We start from the raw sequence: 22,507 nt of genomic DNA, 5'->3' as shown, positions 1-22,507 counted from the left end.
CGAACGGTTCATTTGAATAGCCACCCCTATTTTCAGGACGAGCGAGCGCTAATTGCGTCCGGCTCTGAATCAGGCCCTATGTCCACATGGATAGTAACTGATGGATGACAGGGTCCATCTACTGAAGGGGATCTATCCACTACCATGCTCTAAACTTGAGACAGTTTAAAACCTTCCTGCCATTTGCAACATGTTTTCATGTTATTAAATCACCCAGGCACTATTCAAATACAAATGAATCAGGAATCCAGTATTCTCATCAATTTATCTCAATTTATTTTTACGGAACTGCAGCAGCCAAACAAAGGGCCTGATTCAGAGATTTACGCAAAGTACGGCCGCTGCGCACACAGCTGTGTTAAAATATGCAAAAGTTGCAGCTATCGGATCAACTGCATGACCATTGGACATCTGCGTAACCTTCAGGTTACTCAGGATGTCCGGCAAAATCATGCTGTCACTGGGTTTGGCACACCCAGAAAATGGGGTCATCACCCCAGGGGCTAAAGTGTGCTGGAACGAGGTGTAACTGGGTTCCTTCACCTCACGTCCCTGCACAGATGTCCCATGGACAGAGAGCCACCCTGTCTGGCAGCGGCCGCCTCCTCTCCTTGGTTTCCAGCTCCATGTTTCTCCTCCTCCAACTGTGGCCCACCCCTACTGTCACTCACATTGTGGGCCTGCATCCCGGCGGCTCTATTTACGGCACAGCGTATGTGACATCATGCACTGATGAGCTGTGAAGAGAAGCAGGAGCCAGGGCAGACACGAAGATGAAGACACAAAGGTGAGCTGCAGCTAGAAGGTCACAGGGGGGTAAGCTGCTGGTGGGAGAGGAGACACAGGGGCAGGGAGCTGCTGCTAGTGGGACACGGGGGTTAAACTGCTGGTGGGAGAGGAGACACACAGGGGTAGGGAACTGCTGGTGGGGGACACAGGGGGAGGGAGCTGGTGGTGGGGATGCAGGGGCAGGGAGCTGATTGAAGGATACAAGGGGGTAAGCTGGAGAGACACAGGGGGATGGCACTAGTGAGATACAGGGGGGGGCGATGCTTGTGAAACACAGAATGATGGTGCTGAAGAGACGGTGGGGATGGCATTGGAGAGACGAAGGGGGACTGAAGCTGGTGAGGCGCAGGGAGGATGGAGCTGGTTAGACGCAAGGAGAATGGAGCTGGTGAGACGCAGGGGCGATGGCGCTGATGAGTAGCAGGAGGGTGGCACTGTAGAGATGCAGGAGGATGATGCTGGAGAGACATAGGAGGATGTTATCACTCAAGGATGTTTGATAAGGGAACAATACATTTTCCCTACCCCAAAACGTATATTGCTATGTATTATCTGGTTGAACCTCTTGTATGAAGATGAAATATTATTCCTACCCAAATAGGTGGCTAATGTACCACGTAATCTCCTATATGCACACTGAATACTGGCTCAAGACACAGGACATCATTCAGAGTCTCTCGCAAGATGCGATCGCTCGCTTGCAAAAAGGGGCCGAGTATGCAAATCAATCGATCGCTCTTTGCGCTGTAAGGACGCCCTCTATGTCTTAGTGAGCGACGGCAGTTAGCGTACGCTGGACTATAAAACCTCCCACCTGTCACTCGCAGCACACGTCATCTCCGGGAAGAGTCTGATTAATCGTGAACATCGAGGACCATCGGAGCTGCTCGCAGCGATTGGGGTTGACCTAACCTACCCCAAGCACTGCGAGCAGTTCAGGCTTAAAAACAACCAAGTCACGTGTGCAATGACGCTACTTTGCTAATTATGCACACCCATTAAACGCCGTCAGACATGCCTGCGTTCGCACGTGCACATCAGCAGAACAACATAATACAGTTAAGGATACACAATTACTACATGTGATAAAGGCAGTCTGCATGTGCCCTGCCCCTAACTTATTAATCTTAGCCATAGATAAAGCTAGAGTGATTAAAAAAACAAAAAAAAGATTAGTTTATTTTTTAAAATAGTCTTGACAACTGTGGAACACAGTGCACCTCTACACACCTCTTCAGTTTTGTTCTGGATCTTTGCATACTGTACTTAGGAGCACTCCTAAGTACACATGGATTTGCATTGGCAGACCATTCAGGATCTACAGTATGGTGCAAAACCAAGACGTCCTACACTGTACCTCAACTACGCTTTGTAAAAGACTGACTACAATAATATAGAGATTATACATTACATGGTGATGGTTGATAAGAGAACAGTAAATGAAAGGAAAATGTAATATCAAACATGTATCAGAAAATGAAGATTCATGGCCAAATCCATCTACTCGACCTGATTAATGTTGTGTGACCGTATTGTTGTCCAATGTAGCCACACACTCGTCACATATCAATTAATCAGCACAGTCTCCTAGTGCTTCCTAGTCGCATTGCGTCGCGACTTAGATGCTTTTTCGGCACAAAAAATTACACCCAGCGCTAGCAGAGGCTCTCGTAACCATTCGCGCTACGAAGGCTGTTTGATGCGACTGCAGCAAAGATGAGTGAGAACACGTCTGTATCAGTGTTAATTAATTTTGCATAGTAAAGCAATTGCACCCCCACTTCCAAACACATTATGGGTCATTTAACTGCAGAAAATGCACCAAACACAGTTGAAATGCCATCTGGTTTTGTTTATATGTACCTGATTTTATACAATGTGCATAGATTTAAAAAAATGTGAATGAAATAAAGTAGGACGCAGACGAGCAGTGTACAGTTACTTTTCATAATATCACACTACATACTGTATACTATGATCGCTGCAAACATGATGCACCAACGTGGATGGCTTAGATCAGTGGTCGCCAACCTTCGTTGAGGTGTGAGCTACTATAGTAAAATGAAACCTGAAGAGCTACTAAAAATGTAGAAAAAAAATCTGGCTAATAACTGAAAAATCGAAGGTCATTTAAGGAAAATGTAAAAAAAAATGTTTCATAGAAAACAACAATGTATTTATTTCTTAGTGATATTGTTGTAGTTGTAAATAAAATGTAAGCACTGGCACATTTCACTGTTAATTACCGGCTCCAAGGAGGTACGTGCAGTAGAGGAGCAAAAGATATTGGATAGACAGGGCTGCTGTGTGATTTTCCGGCAGGGCTGGGCGAGAGTAACTCGCTCCGCCATAGCGTAGACGCCGTGGGTGGCATTACAGGGAAGCACAGCTGCGACAATCACCTGATGTGCTTCCCTGTGGCTCCACCCATAGCGCCGACACCATGGGGGAGCACGCATCACAGGTCACTTCCACCTAGTTTACTCGGCAGTACTGCAGCTAGGTGAGCTACCAAAATTAAGACCATGAAGTACCGGTAGCTCGCGAGCTACAGGTTGGAGACCACTGGCTTAGATGATACTAACATGAAATTGCATAAAAAAAGGTTTGAACTCAAAATCAATCTTTCCATGCAAAAAATCAAATGAGAACCACTCGGCGTGTTTAGTTATGCTTGAACATCTGATTTACTGTCAGCTGCAATACTGTAGCTTGAGTTTGTAGTCATCGGCTGACTGCGCTGAATGATGAGTTTCGTGAACTGTACTGTTTGGCCCTCCTCTTTGTGTAGCTAGATTGGCCCCAGATCCGATGAGTGATCAGGCCAAACAACCGGCTCTACCTGTAAGAGCCAGTTCTTGTATTGCAAACAGCGGAGGTATGGTATCATTGCACTAAACAAAACCTGAAAACAAGTTGCTAATAATTTTGTAAGACGGCTGAAAAAGGGTTCAATGGAGTGACTGCTAGCCTCCCAAAAATAACATGGCTTCTGTTTTTCTTTGCAGCTGATGCAGCGATGAGTCAGTCAGGATCTACTGGGAGCAAGCATGGATCCTCCAAGTAAGGACTGCGATAACTGTTGTTTGTTACATTGTTACACTGTTGCTGTGATTCTCAGGTTTAAATGCATAACTGTTTTTTTGGTTGGATGCGGTGGGTAACATCATCTTCTGATGGCGTTACCCTATAGAAGCCTATGGGCTTCTCTTCGGAGAGTGCTGTGAGAGGCATCCCTCCCAGAACCCCCCACGGCGGGTGTGTCATTCTGCGCATGTCCTCATTCGCAATGGACAGGTCTTACCGAGAGTTGTCCTTTGTGATTTTATTCATGAATAACCGGCCTAACTCTCTCTAAGGTTTCATAAATCTCCGCCTTTTATAGTTGAATATACTGAATGCAGAAATAACATGCACTTATATGTGTATTACCATTAACATGAGTAAAATATATTATTTCCTTGATATTACAGGGGGTGCTCACTTTTGTTGTCGTTTTACATAAATTGCTGCTTTCTCTGACCAACATAAAAGACATTGCTTTTGCGTTGTGATCTCCGTGATGGGATGGGTATGTAATGCCGACAGTCGAGATCCCAGCGGTCAGAATCCCGACGTCATTATCCAGACAGGATTAACTTGCCGACACTTGTTGGTCGATATGCTTACCCTCTCCCTACCCTAACCCTCCCTCTGTGGTGCCTAACCTTAACCCCCCAGTCCTGAACCTAACCTCCCCCTCTCCGGTGCCTACCCCTAACCCTCCCCTCTTAGTGCCTAACCCTAACCCTCCCCCTAATGCCTAACACTAAACCTAACCCCCCGATACTTACCTTCGGCATGCCGGTGATCGGTATTCTGGAGTCGGGAAATAGTCCATCGTCATGCCGTCTGGAGGCATGCTGACTACATCCCCTCCATGATATACAGCGAGATATAAATTGTATTTTACAGGCCATGGTGTCTAGATTGGAGGACGTCCTAGATTTCCAATCAGTCACTACTGTCACCTTTACATAATTCTTTCCCATTTCAATTATTACCCTGAAAATAATCATCAGTAATAATAAATAACGGCTGGGCCATCAGTGTGACTCCTATCATTCTCCTTGTCAGAATAGAGACTTAATGTAAACTACCCTTACCCACAGATCAGTGATTACATGTTTCTAGGGTACGCACTAGACAATATGTTGTTCGATATGGAAGATCGGGCCGACATATCGGGCACATCGTCTAGTGTGTACGGACTATTGCGCGATCCCGCGGGTCGTTCATTGCATCTTCTGATTGACCCTCAGTGCAGGCCGATTAGAAGATATCTTGAATGACACCATGCTCCTGGAAGTGGCCACTGAACGATATATCGTGCGATCGCACAATATATCGTTTAGTGTGTATGACCGACATACCGTTCCGTCGGTCGGGCCATCAGCCACGATCCAGGATTGTGTAGCGTGTTCCCAGTTTAAGACAACATGAGTTTGTAAGGTTGTTATTATTATTAGACAAGTTAAACATGTTTTTTTAACACTGCTTGCATACTGTAGCAGGCAGTAGCTTATTAAACAAAAACATTCCTCATTTATTATAGCAATAAAGAGGAGGCCTGGCCTTCTTGTAATATGTGTTGTCATTAATCCTGAGAAACCTCATTTAATTAGTCCAGAAAGAATAATACGGCAGCATTATCTGAGTCCATGTGAAATCACTTAATATAGAAGATTGTAACGATGACTACATAACAAATGGGGTCATTCAGACCCGGTCGTTAGCGCCGATGCGCTCAGACTGAGTCGATGGCCCTCCACGTGCGCATGCGTGAGACCCGCTACGACCGACAGCGCCGGTCGTAGCAGGTCTCGATCCAAAGGGGGCGAGCTGTCGATGTTGATTGACAGCTCGCCCCGTTTGGAAGGCAGGCCGGGGGGGTGGCAGCCCAAACGGGGGCGTTTCCATGGGAACGCCTACCGTTTGGGGGCGGCCCCACTGACATCACTAGTGATGTCAGTGGAGAGCTTCCGGCTCAGACAGAGCCGAAAGCTCTCCGGGGCTTACGACAAGGGAGACCCTACCCTAGGGTCTCGTCGTAAGCCCCGATGGTCGCGATGGTCTTGACCATCGCGACCATCACCTTAGGCGGTCGTAAGGCTGTGGGTGTTAACCCACAGCCTTACCACCGCAAAGGAGGACGTCTTGAAAATTCAAGACGTCCTCCCCTCATTCAGACCGACCGCACGCTCTGTGCGACCGGCTCTGAATGAGGTCCAAAGTTTTGGATGCTATATGACCTTTAGCAAAGTATTTCAGAGGTCTTTTTAATAAAGGGAAACTGTGCTAAACTGTACACCATACGTAATGATGTAATCGAGGCATAACAGGTCACATAATAATTAGAGATGTGCGATTCGGTTTTACTCGGATATGTTCGTATCTCAAAAACGGCATCATATTGGCTATCCAGCTGTCACGTGTTTTGGATAGCCAATAAGAGAAATCCAAACTAATCCGAACTTGCAATAATTTGGCAATAAGAACCAAATAAAACCAAACCCGCACATCTCTTCTAATAATGCATGTTCATGGCTTTGAAAGTAGAAAACTCTTTATTTATGTAAAGGCCTATATCTATGTAAAGATGGCTGTCTTCATATATACAGAATTCAGCAAGACAGTAAAGACATGTAGTAAAACAGCATAAAAAGATAACTTTTACAAAAATGCATTATTACATTTCCTTCCACACCTTGCAAATGCAATTATGACTGCAATGCAGTCTGGCTACTGGATCCTGCTTCTGTAATAGACATGGCAAGGGCCTAGCCGAAGCCTGGCCAAAAGTTAATGTGCTTGAAGTCATATATTTATTATATTTTTTTCAGTGGGGGACCCAGTAAGATGAGTGCGAAAGATCTATTTGGTAAGTTCAATGTAAATATCACTGTTTGCTGTGTGTGTGTGTATTTATGTATAAAAATTACTATTTGTGGGATATACAGTTTTTGATGTAATTTTCTCATTATTATTTCATGCCTAGCAATATAGCAGCGTTTTTACAGTCTGTTTAGATTTACATTATTACTTTTTTAAGAACACAATCATGCTTATCTCTTTTTAAGTATTCATTTTTTTTAATTGAACAATAAAAAAATGTTAACAAGACAACAAATGGATTGAATGGCCACTACACAATGCAAACATGTGAAAACGTAGATTAGTTAGAAATAATTAGCTTTTTGTATACAGTAGGATGTAGTTATGTGACTGGAGGCCTCAAGGCACCCCCAGGGAGAGGTTAGGGTTAGGCACCCCCCCCCGGAGGGTTGGTTTAGGAAGCTGTAAGGGGGGCTTAGGGTTAGGCACTCCCGGGGAAGGTTAGGGTTAGGCACTAGGGGGGGCGGTTAGGGTTAGGCACCACTAAGGGAGAGTTAGGGGGGAGGGACAGGGGAGGTTAGCATAGTTACCTGTCTCTGTCGAGATTTTCATCCTATCTGGCAGCTGCTGTCGGAATTTGAACCGCTGGCATTTCAATCCCATTCCAGTAGCAAAAGGAAAACAAATATACAGTACAGGGCTTTCTTTAAAGTTGGACTGAAGTTCAGTTGTGTATTGAAAATAATTGTGATTCACATGTAATGTAGTTGAGATGTAAGTACATCACACCCCTTAGCAGGCCCTTTCAGAGGTTCATAGAAGTACTGGAAAAGCCAAATTAAGAAGCCCACTCTTTCTTAAAATAAATAATAATTAAAAAAAAACATAAAAAATTTATTTTAGATTGATTTTAATGCTTACTGATTGTTATGAATCTCTGGGAAGGTTCACAGTAAGAATGGTTTAGCAGGAATAAAAAGCTCATAATTTGAGGTGTGAATCGATTGATAAAGAAGCTTTGAGGAGTCAATTGATAAAGAAGCTTTGAAGAGTCCATTGATAAAGAAACTTTGAGGACTGTAGTGTGCTTGACTGGAGTGTGGCCTGATGGCCAAGTTGCAGCCTTGAGAGCTAATGTACACAAAGTGGAGTTGTGGCCAGGTCTTGAGGGCTGATGTATATTTGGCTAAGATGTGGCCAAGTTGCAGCCTAGAGGGCTGATGTGTACTTGGCTAGGGTGTGGCCTTATGACCAAGTTGCAGCCTTGAGGGCTGATATGTACTTGGCAGGGTTGTGGCCAAGTTGCAGCCTTGAGGGTTGATATGTACTTGGCAGGGATGTGGCCTTGTGGCCAAGTTGCAGCCCTGTGGACTGATATGTACTTGGCAAGAATGTGGCCTTGCGACCAAGTTGCAGCCTTGAGGGCTAAGGTGTACTTGGCAGGGATGTGGCCTTGTGGCCAAGTTGCAGCTTTGAGGGTTGAGGTGTACTTGGCAGGGAAGTGGCTGAGACAGCCATGATGTAATAACTAAAGTCCACTCAGACGCAGCAGTGCGACTGAAACAGCTGTAAGGTTGGTAACAAAGAGTCCACTCAGACGCAGCGGTGCGACTGAGACAGCTGTAAGTTAGAAAACAAATAGTCCACCTGAACACTGCAATGATGCTGAGACTGTCATGAGGAATAGATATTAAGTTCCCTCAGATGCCACAAGACGGTAGTGACTGGCAGGATACATGCTAGACAGGAGAGGCTGGAACACACCACCAGGCTGATACCACACACGGAACCGGAAGCTGCGCAATGAATGCTATAGCCGACATCCGAGCAGAGACTCAGCAGAGGTAAAAAAGGAGAGGGATCCAATCAGGACAAGACGGAGATGACGGATCATCCAGGTAGGACACCTCACGGAGTGACAGCCCGACGTCCCGGTCTCTTAGCAACGGGCCTGAGAGAACCGCCCGGCGCACTATTGTCAGACAAGACACAGCGGCGGCTTGTGACACTGATGTACTAGATTATTAGCTTTTTTTCTGCAAATGCAGCAATCAATTTGGAAAAATCCAAATAATTTCTCCCACAACCCTAATTTATACCAGCACATCAGCTGCTCCCCCCACACACACAGTTTCCCTAAGGCTAGTTTCACACACAACAGTTTTGTCCAGACGTAAAAAAAAAGTCATTTTTTTTCCCCGTGGATTAGTCACAAGCAACGGTTTTGTGACGTGTATGATGTTATTGCTGTGTGTTTCCAATCTCTGTTCAATCTTTAAAACCAAAGACCGTGGACAGCAGCCGTCCTAGTAAGTGGTTATCACGGCGGCGTAACATGGCGACCGTGCCGTGTTCGTGCAGTGTGAAAGCCCCAATGTTTTTGTAACTTCCACTGAACTTAAACAACGAAAAAAAAACAACATTTTTTTTTGCCGGACAGACAAATTCGTAATGTGTGAAATAAGCTCTAATTCTACCCCTGCAATCACATACACACACACACATACACTTTGGGATATTTCACACACAGCGGTTTTGCCCGTCCAGCACCGGAGTTTTATTGCCATTGCTGCAAATATTTAATGATAAATGGGCCCTCATGTTACTAGTCTGTGCTGAAGTTTATGTCCAGATTGTTATATGTAATTTTATGGCCATCTATAATGTTGGCTTACGTTTACTTATGGAAAGAAGTAAAGGCTGTAAACAGAGATACAGACATTTGTAGAGTGTAACATTAGGCCACTGATTGTGGTGATAAGCCTGTTTTAAAATGAAATGAAAAAAAAAGTTACGTTATTTACTAAAACAAACTACACAGTAGCTATAGCTAGATAATCTTTGCAATGGCAGGGTTATTGCCTGCAATAGCACTAGTGGTAACCATTTAATGCATAGAGTCAGGGCCGTAACAGGTTGGCACTGCGCCCTGCAGTGGTCACGCCCCCTGACCGGACGATGTCATAACTTCAATCCGAGGGGCTACCAGTGCCGGGACGTACAGGGCTGTACAGACTGCAGTGTGCATGTCTAGAGCATCCAAAGGACGCCCCATACGTCAGTGCAGTAGTGATACTGGCTGCAGGGTGCAGTTACAGGCACTCTGCTAGCCAGAAGTAAAGGCTATGGGACAGTGACAGTGCCGCCCCCAGAGCAGTGGTGTAGTTAGTGTATTTGGAGCCCAGGGCAAGATGAAAAAGATTTTTATTTCATTTGGTTTGCATCTACTGTCATTCAATCAATAATTATTGACTTCAGCAACACTTGCACCATTATCTACCAACATATTTTAGATTCATAGGCAGTTATTGTACATTCTTACACCAGCGCTCATATACCCACCCAATTTAAATAATGCAGTGCCCATTGATGAACCAGACACTCGTACTAAGAGAGGACGGGGCCTGTTTGGAGTCTTCATGTGAGCCCCACTTCATGCCAACGCACAAGTCAAGTAGACTCTGAGGGATATATTTACTAAAGGGAGAGTTTTTAGAAGTGGAGATGTTGCCTATAGCAACCAATCAGATTCTAGCTATTATCTTCTAGAAGGTGCTAGTTAAATGTTAAGTAGAATCTGATTGGTTGCTATGGGCAACATCTCCATTTCTAAAAACTCTCATTTTAGTAAATATACCTCTGAGTGTGGTACCCCTGTATTCAGTTCGCCCTTTTGTAATTCAAGTGTAGGCCTACAAGAAACAGGTTCAAGGTGTGATCAGAGAGGCAAGTCTGATAGTGAGTTTCCCCTGTTTAGCAGATACAATGACTGACACATTGATTTCGGGTACAACTCTATTTTATTGTGTCGTGTAATCAGGGGCGTTTCAAGAGAGGAGGGTGCCCGTGTGCAGTTTCTGTCCGGAGCCCCCTCCTCTCTCCCCGGCGGCCGGCAGCACACTGAACGCAGCACCGCAGTGGTAGATTCGTCTGTGCCCAGAGTCTACAGCACATGCACTGGTCACCAGGAAAATGGCTGCCACACCATTTTCCTGATGTTTTCCATACTGCACGTGCGAAATGCGGGGAAAATGGCCGTGGCGGCCATTTTCCAGGCTTTTTTTTACAGCGCTGACACGGCGCCAACATGGGTCTCCGGAGTGGTAAGTATAATTTGGGCGCAGGGTGTGCTGTGTGAGCCCCCCTGGACGCATTATAAATACGCCCCTGCGTCTAATAATTTAGACAGGGTACACAAATATACTGTTAACAATAACACAATCACTTCCCACACAGGGGTCAATCCAATTAGGTGCAAATTGCGAGTTTGTTTCTTGAAACTTGCAGACTTCGCACTGAAGCGTGCTCCTGAGAATTCTTCAATCAAATTAAAAATGCCTATTCCCACTACTTGCAGCAGAGGGGTGCGGATTGACTACCAAATGAGATTTGAGAGAAAAGCATTTAAATGTGGGGAGACCATCCTGAACCCCACAAAATGGATAATTTTGTTAGCAGGACCGTATAGAAGGCTGTTTATGGACATTAGGAAGGTACTGTAGGTTTTTAAATGGTGTCGAATGGCTGATTTGTGGGGGGTTTTTTGAATGCAAGAAAATTCTAAAAAACAAACTTTTTTTATTTAATCTCAAGCAAATTAAACGAAAAATGCAAAAAAAAGTAGTAAAAAGGGTGATTTGGGGTACTTTGAGGGCACCTTGAAAAAAAAAAAATGAAAAAAAAAAGAAAAGATAAAAACAATTGTTTTTAATCTAAAAACTTATTGTAATTAAATTTGTGGTGCCTAAACTAACAAAAAAGTTGATTTTGGGGTAATTTGAGGACATTTTCTTTTAACCCCTCAAACATTACAAGTAATTATTGGACTAATTAAGCTAATTGGAGACTTCCAATTGCCTAATTAGTCATTAAGGGGGAGGTTTCCGAGGGGTTCAGCATAGTGTCCCAACATTTTAACCTTAAAAATAAAGATTTTCCTTTCCATCTGTCAACCTCAGGGAGTGCGAATGGAAAGTTGCGAATTCAGGGCCTGATTCAGAGATGTACGCTAAATGCGAATTCGAAGTGAAAATAGCGACTCAAACCTCGCAATTCGCACTTAATTGGATTGACCCCCTAAGAGTGACCTCATTCAACATAGACAACACAATAAAATAATTTTATGTTCTCAATTTTGGATCTTAATACAGTATATAATAACCAATGGGTCAATGAAATTATGAAGAGGGACCTCTCTCAAATGCTTGCAACTTCCCCCAAAAAGCAGTAAATATTTACTTTAATATTTAAAAGGAGATGGAGATTATTGTATACTACTGTAAATAAGCATATAACTACAGGTGGGTAAAATTTATGAGATATACGAGAGGAGGATTTGCACTGTGAGGTCAAACACCAGCTAATTAATATAAGAGCATACTTGCCTACTTTTGAAAAAGCATTTCATGGAGATTGTGAAGGCAACACCTATGAGCGCGACGTTACAGTGGGCGTGTACTGCTACACAGGGGCGCCGAGAGGGGGGGGCGGGTACAGATTACCCGGGCCCGATCTTCCTGAGGGGCCCGGCGGGGGCCCGGGTCCGACTCCACCCCTCCCCCCCGTCCCTCACAGCAGCCCAGCACACAGCAGTCTCCTATGCCTGTGGGGGGGAGCGATCACACTGATCATGCCCCCCCTGGCTTTGCGCCAGGCTGAGGGGGATCAGAGCGCCCCTCTCGCCAGCGTGCAGCGCTGCTGAAAATATATTTTTATTTTCCGAAGGGGCGTGGCCACGCCTCCCGCAATTAGGCCACGCCCCTGTTACCCGGCCTGCCGCAGCTGTTGGCGGGCCTGCTGTTACATCTGAGAGGTGTACCATAAAATTGATTTACATCCAAATGTAAATGAGCCCCAAAGCCATTAGTAAGATCTACGTGTTGATGAAAACATACTGATAATATTTCAGAAAATACATGTAGCCATAGGGGTAATTGTGCCTTATAACCAATACAGGGAAATTATACTAATAATCCCATTTGAATGTATATATCTGCTTTTTTTCTTTTATATAGCAGCTATATAATGGGGGTAAGGTGCAATCAGGGAGATTGCTAGATTCTTCAGGGAGTCAAGGAGATTGCTACTATTTCACGGAGTCTCCTTGACAATCAGGGTGAGTTGGCACATATGTATAAGAGCACAAGACAAATTTGTGTAGCTCAGGCACTAACGCATTGAGTAAGCAATGACAGTTCCTGATGCTTGTGTGACAGTGGTAACAGGCTTACTGTGGGTATGCACATTCAGTTCAGTAGCAAGTACATTTCTTAGGCTTTATGTGAAAGCAACAACAAGCTTGAAGAGGTCATGCACATTAAGGGCCTGATTCAGCAAGGAATGCAGTTGCTTATATGCACGCAATCGGCCGATTGTTGCGTACTGCGTATGCATGGCAGTGCACATGTGCAAAGTAACCGTTGCAATCGGGACTGCGATCACCAGGGGCGCCGAGAAGGGGGGGGAGCGGGTACAGATTCCCGGGGCCCTGGCATCCTGAGGGGCCCGGCGGGGGCCCGGGTCCGGCGCCGCTCCCCCTCCCTCACAGCAGCCCAGCACACAGCGTGTGGCATCAGCCACAGCAGTCTCCTATGCCTGTGGGGGGGAGCGATCACACTGATCATGCCCCCCCTGGCTTTGAGCAGGGCTGAGGGGGCCCAGAGCACCCCCTTCCCCAGCGCGGCTCTCAGCGGGCCTGGCGATCACAGAGGGTACGCAGACCCATGGCAGAGTGATTGACAGGAAGTGCTGTTTGTGGGTTGTGATGGGGGGAAGTTGGGCGAACGCAGGCGTGCCAGTGCGTTGGAACGGCATTGCAGGGGCATGCTAAATTATCCACTGTGAAGCAATATGCAGCCTGAGGCCTCATAGTGCGCGCAGAAGTTAGCAATTCTTGAGTGAGGTCTGACCTGTCTTAACTGTGCGTATGGGTCCAATGTTACTCGATGTTAGATTGTTTCGCTATGTTGCCCAAGTATACGGATGTGAGTAAGAGGAAGTGGACGTCCTTATGTCAGGCTGCGATCGCAATGCAAATGCAAACATTTACTTGTCACCGCTGATATTAGCAACTGTGTTGCGTGTATATAAGCAGAATAGCGATCCTTGCTGAATCAGGCCCTAAGTTCAGTACCAAACAGTTCTCCGGCTTTATGATGCACCAGCTGAGGCCATGAACAGTGTGTGGCTAAGCATGCATTTAAAAATAAACACCAGCGATAAGATTCCATACATGCAGGTCACGGTGTGAAGCAGTTTAACAGACTTTATGGTGCACCAGCTGAGGTCACTATCCATCTTTAGCTAAGGATGTATTTAAAAGTAACACCAGCATGGAAGAATTCACATGTGCAGGTCACTGTGAGGAGCAACTAAACAGCTTCTATGAGGCACCAGCTAAGGCCACAATGACAAACTCTGGATAGGCATGCAAGTTACAATCACAATTGAGGATGATTCAGTACAAGCAGGTTACTATGAGAAGTAACATAGGACCGCAGGGGGTTAGCACTGCCGTAACCAGTACATTTCACCTTCCGCGACTCATTCTGCTCCAGACACGGCACGCTTGGATGCTCTTATAGTACCAGTGGAGAGAGTTCTTCTGGTGCAGAGCCTATCCTCCTCTACACAGTACCACCAGGCCAAAGGCAGGAGTCCCTCGATTAGTCACCACTGCTGGGTCCTTTCAGGGTCTTTTTTTTGTCTGGAGTCCTCTATGTCTGGGTCCTCTCCACCGGGGTCCTTCAGCAGGGTATCTCTCCCACCACCTGCGCCACTCCCGTGTCTTCTGCTGCAACCCCGACAGGATTTCTCTGGGGTCTGTCCATATTGATGGTCCTCCCGTCTGGTGGATAAGTGTTCCAGTAGCAGTCTCTTCCAATGTCCGCAGCAGTCGAACTCCCATCAGCAGGTGGGTAATCCTTCAGCAATCCAGCAGCAGCAGTGCCTCTGGTGGGAGTCCTCTCTGGTCTGGCAACAGTGCTCCTCTCTATGGCGGCAGTTCCCTTGCCAATCCGCAGCGGCATCCATCCATAGGCCTATATTCAATTAGAGGCGAAAAGCCGCGATCGACTATAAGCGCGATGTTTTAGCCTCTTTCGTCTGTTTTGAGGCGAAGTTATCGAGTACTTTCACTTTGTGCGCTCACGTTTTTTACCCTATTCAACTGCAAAACAATCAAAAACGCAGACGTGTGAATGGCAAAACTAGCAAAAAGGATTTATTTTTTGGGGGAAATCAGTCTGTACCCCCCAAAAAAAGCGTAAGTGACACTGGTAATCAATATTGAATTTATTAATAGCTGTAATAAAAGTATTTTGGGTTCCTAAATTGAGTCACAGGGCTGTTATATGCACTTTTGCATTATGGTGCATACACATGGTCAGATTTTTCCTTCAGATCTGAACGATAACGATTTAAAAATCGTTCAGTCGTTCATATCTGAAGGAAAATCTGACATATCTGACATGCCTGAACGATGGACGATGAACGATGCGCGTTCCCGTTTGTCAGATGACGATATCTGACATCCGATGTGTTTGCAGTCAGACTTGGACGATTCCATTCATTTTAATGCAGTCAAAAATCGTTCAAATCGTTCAAAACTTTGGTAAAATCGTTCAAATCGTCAATCGTTCATCTGACAAATCTGACCGTGTGTATGCTCCATTACTTATCACAGTCACACACCAAGAATAGTAAATAGTAGAAAGGCTCAGAAATCCTTTACAAGAAACGTTTTTTCATGGCTATTGAACGTCTATTAAATCATCCCATACATTTCCTGCTGCAGAACATTAAGCTCTCCGCGTATTAACGGCAAACGTCTCCATGTTCTAATGTACAACATATGGAGATTAACCATTTGGTTACTGAAGAGGGCGTAAGTCAGTGGGCTGGAGCGTACACACGGTCAGATTTGTCAGACTTGTCAGATTTGTCAGATGAACGACTGAACGATTAAACGATTTAAACGATTTGGACGATTTGACCAAAGTTTTGAACGATTTGAACGATTGAACGATTTTTGACTGCATTAAAATGAATGGAATCGTCCAAGTCTGACTGCAAACCCATCAGATGTCAGATATCGTTATCTGACAAACGGGAACGCGCATCGTTGATCGTCCATCGTTCAGGCATGTCAGATATGAACGATTTTCCTTCAGATATGAACGACTGAACGATTTTTAAATCGTTATCGTTCATATCTGAAGGAAAAATCTGATCGTGTGTATGCACCATTAGAGTGAAAAAATGATATAAAGCAAATTCTGTAGTTAATTTGGGATACATTTAAATGGGAACTAGTATAATTTTGAGTTAATAAAGGGCCTGATTCAGACCCATTCGGGAGCGGCTGTCCACTCGCAAGTGGGTCGATGTTCTGCACTGAGCATGCGCACGACGGAGGGAGCTCCGTCGTGCGCATGCGCCAGACGCGACGAGCGAAGGACTTTCCTTCGCTCGTTGTGTCTGATCAAAGGGGGCGTGCTGTCGATGTTGATTGACAGCACGCCCCCTTTGGTGGGCGTGCCGGGGGCGTGCCTCCCTGACGGGGGCATTCCCATGGGAACGCCTCCCGTCAGAAGCCGTCCCACTGACATCACTAGTGATGTCAGTGGGAGTGATTTTGGCTCTGATAGAGCCAAAATCACTCCAGGCCTTGCGGTTGAAAACCTCAACCGCAGGCTCCGGCTCGCAGTTTCGATGGTCGCGATGGTCAAGACCATCGCGGCCATCAAACTGCACGCTCGTATAGGCTGTGGGTGGTGACCCACAGCTATACGAGCGTCCAGGAGGACGCTCCATAGTAATGGAGGACGGCCCTCATTCAGAGCGTGCGCTCTGCTCAGAGCGTACGGCTCTGAATGAGAGCCAAAGTGCATTTTAAAAAGCTTTAGAAAAAAATCTGTTGCAGCCCCCTGCAATCCTAAAAACACCTGTCCCATCCATACAGCACCTCAAAATACCTATCCCAGTACTTTAGACCCATTTTCCAAAATTTTTGACATTTTCGCCTCCAAAATGACATGTCTTTTTTTGGTGTGAATTAAGATATATACAGTCAGGTGCATAAATATTGAGACATTGACAGAATTTTCATATTTTGGCCTCTATTCACCACCACAATGGCATTGAAATGAAACAAACAAGATGTGCTTTAACTGCAGACTTTCAGATTTAATTTGAGGGTAATTACATCCAAATCAGGTGAACGGTTTGGAATTACAACGGTTTCTATATGTGCCTCCCACTTTTTAAGGGGCCAAAAGTAATGGGACAAAGTAAATAATCCTAAATCTAACTTTCACTTTTTAATACTTTGTTGCAAATCCTTTGCAGGCAATTACAGCCTGAAGTTTGGAATGCATAGACATCACCAGACGCTGGGTTTCATCCCAGGTGATGCTCTGCCAGGCAAATGTCTTCAGTTCCTGCTTGTTCTTGGGGCATTTTCCCTTCAGTTTTGTCTTCATCAAGTGAAATGCATGCTCAATCGGATTCAGGTCAGGGGATTGACTTGGCCATTGCATAACATTCCACTTTTTAGCCTTAAAAAACTCTTTGGTTGCTTTTGCAGTATGCTTTGGGTCATTGTCCATCTGCACTGTGAAGCGCCGTCCAATGAGTTCTGAAGCATTTGACTGAATAAGAGCATATAATATTGCCCAAAACACTTCAGAATTCATTCTGCTGCTTTTGTCAGCAGTCACATTATCAATAAATACAAGGTAACCAGTTCCATTGGCAGCATACATGCCCACGCAATGACACTACCACCACCATGCTTCACTGATGAGGTGGTATGTTTTGGATCATGAGCAGTTCCTTTCCTTCTCCATACTCTTCTCTTCCCATCACTCTGGTACAAGTTGATCTTTGTCTCATCTCTCCATAGGATGTTGTTCCAGAACTGTAATGGCTTTTTTAGATGTTGTTTGGCAAACTCTAATCTGGTCTTCCTGTTTTTGAGGCTCAATAATGGTTTACATCTTGTGGTGAACCCTCTATATTCACTCTTGTGAAGTCTTCTCTTGATTGTTGACTTTGACACATATACATCTACCTCCTGGAGAGTGTTCTTGATTTGGCCAACTGTTGTGAAGGGGTTTTTCTTCACCAGGGAAATAATTATTCTGTCATCCACCACAGTTGTTTTCGTGGTCTTTTGGGTCTTTTTGTGTTGCTGAGCTCTCCGATGCGTTCATTCTTTTTAAGAATGTTCCAAACAGTTGATTTGGCCACACCTAATGTTTTTGCTATCTCTCTGATGGGTTTGTTTTAATTTTTCAGCCTAATGATGGCTTGCTTCACTGATAGTGACAGCTCTTTGGATCTCATATTGAGAGTAGACAGCAACTGATTCCAAATGCAAATGTCACACCTAGAATCAACTCCAGATCTTTTACCTGCATAATTGATAATGAAATAACGAGGGAATAGCCCACACCTGTCCATGAAATAGCTTTTGAGTTGATAGTCCCATTACTTTAGGCCCCTTAAAAAGTGGGAGGCACATATAGAAACCGTTGTAATTCCTACACCGTTCACCTGATTTGGATGTAATTACCCTCAAATTAAATCTGAAAGTCTGCAGTTAAAGCACATCTTGTTTGTTTCATTTCAAAGCCATTGTGGTGGTGAATAGAGGCCAAAATATTAAAATTCTGTCAATGTCCCAATATTTTTGCACCTGACTGTATATATTTTTTTCACCTAATTAGTCATTAAGGGGGTACCCAAATGGTTCTGAACCAAGTCCCCACATTTTTACCCAAAGATATGGATTTTACACATCTTTTCTCCTGCCTTTGGGTGGAGATACTTTCTCGCCTTGTTTGCCTATGGAGTTTTCGCCTAGGCGAAAACGTCCTGGAATTGAATAGGGCGATAATTCGGAAACAGGCGAACACCGCACATAAGCGAAAACTTTTCGCCAATTGCGACTTTTTGCCTCTAATTGAATATGGGCCATAGCGGCAGGTGGACTAAAAAGCTCCTTTCCACGGCTATACCTTGGCCGGATTCCATTCCACTGCCCTCAGCAAGGATACGCCGGCATTCTTCTGTGGTTCAGTGCACACCACCAACTCCCGGGGCCCGCCCCACATCTGCTAGACTGCTGCCGGCGATGTCTTCCTCTTCTTCACGGTTCATTCTGCGCAGGGCTGGCTCCAGTTGGAGCCACGCCCTGTGCAGGACAGGACTGATGCGCCCGTTACATGACCGAAAATGTGGGTGTGGCCTAATTATCATAGGTCACTCCACCTAACTGACGTTAATTTGGGGCGTGCCCGAAAAACGGGAGTGTCCCGCTGAAATCGGGAAAGGCTGGGAGGGGCCCCCCTCTCGGCGCCCCTGGTGATCGCAGTCCCGATTGCAACGGTTAGTTTGCACATGTGCACTGCGATGCATACGCAGTACGCAACAATCGGCCGATTGCGTGCATATAAGCAACTGCGTTCCTTGCTGAATCAGGCCCTTAATGTGCATGCCCTCTTCAAGCTTGTTGTTGCTTTCACATAAACCCTAAAAAATGTACTTGCTACTGAACTGAATGTGCATACCCACAGTAAGCCTGTTACCACTGTCACACAAGCATCAGGAACTGTCGTTGCTTATTCGATGCGTTAGTGCCTGAGCTACACAAATTTGTCTTGTGCTCTTATACATATGTGCCAACTCACCCTGATTGTCAAGGAGACTCCGTGAAATAGTAGCAATCTCCTTGACTCCCTGAAGAGTCTAGCAATCTTCCTGATTGCACCTTACCCCCATTATATAGCTGCTATATAAAAGAAAAAAAACAGATATATACATTCAAATGGGATTATTAGTATAATCCTATCCTAAGCATATTCTGAAGAAGTTGGATATCAATTTTACCAGTGAAACGCATTAAGCCTCTCCACAATCGCCACAACTTTTGGGGTACCATTGTATTCATCTATCTTGGACATTTGGACACATTGTTTGCTGTTGGGACATCCGCACCTATCCATAGGATATACAGCTACAAGTGGATCCAGTCCAGTCTATACTCTGTGACAATACCAACAGGATTTGGACACATGATAAACTCATCTGGACTGAGTATAAATTGACATTCCACTTGGTAAATATTTGCTGTACCATACACACGGAATTAATATATTTTCCTACAGCTAGTGTCTATCCATATGGACTAATCAGTTCCCCTAGTAGCGACTGCGTATGTTATAACTACATAGCACTTTGTGCATTTTTAATATTTTTTATTTCATTATTTTTATCTATTCATATACATTAAATGTGATATTAATGAACACACATCCGTATCTGAGTTTTAAATACAACAACTGTGTATAGCGCTGGTATCAATTATTTGCATGTCTGGAGTCTGCCCTGACTCTACGCTCCTGGAGGCTACATGCCTGAACGGAGATATGTCTTCTTATGTGTTCCTCCCCTCTCTCGGGCTGCCTTCCTTTTAGTCCTCTCCTGCTAGCTGGACCTCCTCTCTTCTCTGGGGTGCCGTACCCTGACTGTGCCTGGGTCCTGCAAATAGTGTTTTTTTCCTAAGGGGCCTCCCGCGATTAGGCTACACAGATCAGGGGGGCGCGATCAATGTGACTGGTAGACCTCAGTGTTGTTAGGCAGTAATGCTAACCAGGGCCATAAACAGCCAGGCTGGCTGTCTATGGCCCTGGTTAGCATTACTGCCTAACAACACTGAGGTCTTGCATGGGTTTCCTCCAGGAACTCCGGCTTCCTCCCACAATCCAAAAAGCATAGAAATAGGTTAATTGGATTTTGACAAAAAAAAAGAAATAAACCCTATTGTATATGTGTGTGGTAAGGAATAGATTGTGAGCTCTGCTGTATTCTGCATAATATGTGCGCAGCACAGACGGAGTTATATGTGGCAAGCACAGACGATGTTATTATTATTATCCTTTATTTACAAGGGTTCCGCAGCGCCTTACAAAGTACATAAACAAATGAGCAAACAAGAAAACAGCAACTTACAGTACAAAACAATGCAGGACAAGGACATCGTTTATAAACATTGCTGCAATAGCGATCAAAACACTCAAATAAGCAGCAGGGAAGCAACTCGGTGATAAGTGCCCTTGTGGGGAATTAGGAGCAGACAATCATATGAGTAAGGGAAGGAGAAGCACATGAGGGAAGAGGGCCCTGCTCGTGAGTGCTTACATTCTAAAGGGAAGGGCAGACAGACAGGGGTGACACAGATTGGGTAGAATGTGAGGAAGGAGCATGGAGCACCGGGTTAGTATGAGAGCTGGAAGGCTTTCATGAAGTAATGAGTTTTGAGTGACCATTTATAGAGAGGTGGAGAGTCTGATAGGGAGTGGGAGAGAGGTCCAGAGAGAGGGAGCAGCATAGGCAAAATCTTGGAGTTGGGAGTGGGAGGAAGTAATCAGTTGGCAGTAGAGGCAGCGTGCATTTGTTGAGCGAAGTGGGTGGGCAGGAGTGTGAAGTGAGATGAGATCTGGGATGTAAATGGGAGAGGATTGGGTGAGGGCTTTGTAAGTGATTGTAAGAACCTTGAATGGTTAGCATTACAGTCTCACAGCACTGAGGTCATGGGTTTGATTACCACTACGGCCCTAACTGTGTGGGGTTTGTTTATTCTCCCTGTGCTTGTGTGGGTTTCCTCCAGTTAATTACCTCCGAACAATAATTAACCCTAGGATGTAATTATATGTGTGCGTGTGGTAGGAAATATAGATTGCAAGCTCCACTGGAGCAGGGACTGATGCGAATGGCCAAATATACCCTGTATAATAATAATAATAATAATAATAATAATAATAATAATTTTATTTATATAGCGCTTTTCTCCTAAAGGACTCAGAGTGCTTTACATTTGCCTTTACAGTACAAAATACAAAATAAGCTTAAACAAGGGACATTAGTAAAATGCTTGGGTGAAGAGGTAAGTCTTGAGTCTATTTTTGAAGGATTCTAGAGTGGAGGACTCTCGAACTGTGCGGGGAAGTGAGTTCCATTAGGTTGGAGCCCCAAAACTGAAAGCTCGACCCCCAGATGAATTCCGGGAGTTTCTAGGTACTATTAATAGTCCTTCGTCAACGGATCGCAGTAATCGAGTGAGACAGTAAGGAATCAGAATCAGAAGCTGCTTCAGGTACCTTGGGCCATGGTCATAAGGGCTTTGTAAGTTAGTAAGCCAATCTTGAAAACAATTCACCATCTGACAGGCAGCCAGTGAAGGGAGTAGAGAGTAGGTGTTATGTGGCTGAAACGGGGCTGGTTAGTTACTAGTCTGGCAGCTGCGTTTTGTACCATCTGCAAGCGGTGCAATTCTTTTGCTGGGAGTCCAAGGTAGAGGGTATTACAGTAGTCTAGGCGTGATGATATAAATGAATGAATGACTTTAGGCAGATCTTCTAAGGGAATTAAGTGCTTGATTCTGGCAATGTTCATCAGATGAAAGAATGAGGATTTGATTGTGGCTGATACCTGATGTTTAAGTGTCAAGCCACTATCCAGGACAACACCAAGATTCCGCACATATTCTGTGTTTTGTAATTCTGATCCCCCAAGCGTAAGTCCTGTTGGTTGGCTATGCTGTAGCCCTGTCTTGTGACCTATCATAAGGACCTCTGTTTTATCAGGGTTCAGTCGCAGCCAACTGGCACTCATCCACCCCTGAAGCTCTGCTAGGCAGCCATTTAGGGTTTTTATGGGGTCCTTTGTACCTGGAGCACAGGACAGGTACAGTTCTGTATCATCTGCATAGCAGTGGTAGACCAGGCCATGATGTCTGGTAGCATGTACTGTATACTGCAAAAAGCATGGAAGATAGTATAGA

At 44.9% G+C, this 22,507-nt stretch overlaps 1 protein-coding gene across 1 annotated transcript in view; it reads left to right on the top strand.

Moving 5' to 3' along the window:
• The window catches only part of EPS8L2 (EPS8 signaling adaptor L2), a 258,096-nt gene that overhangs the window by 123,005 nt on the left and 112,584 nt on the right, over window positions 1–22,507 (top strand). The window contains exons 2-3 of the mRNA XM_088471000.1: window positions 3,798–3,852; window positions 6,672–6,709. Of these exons, the coding sequence (XP_088327126.1) occupies window positions 3,809–3,852; window positions 6,672–6,709 (82 nt within the window). The 5' untranslated portion in view covers window positions 3,798–3,808. The remainder of the gene's footprint in view (window positions 1–3,797; window positions 3,853–6,671; window positions 6,710–22,507) is intronic.

The sequence above is a fragment of the Taudactylus pleione genome, unplaced genomic scaffold, assembly GCF_031769625.1.
Source record: "Taudactylus pleione unplaced genomic scaffold, aTauple2 ptg000109l, whole genome shotgun sequence".
Classification (NCBI taxonomy): domain Eukaryota; kingdom Metazoa; phylum Chordata; class Amphibia; order Anura; family Myobatrachidae; genus Taudactylus; species Taudactylus pleione.
This window is presented reverse-complemented; position numbering and strand designations above follow the sequence as displayed.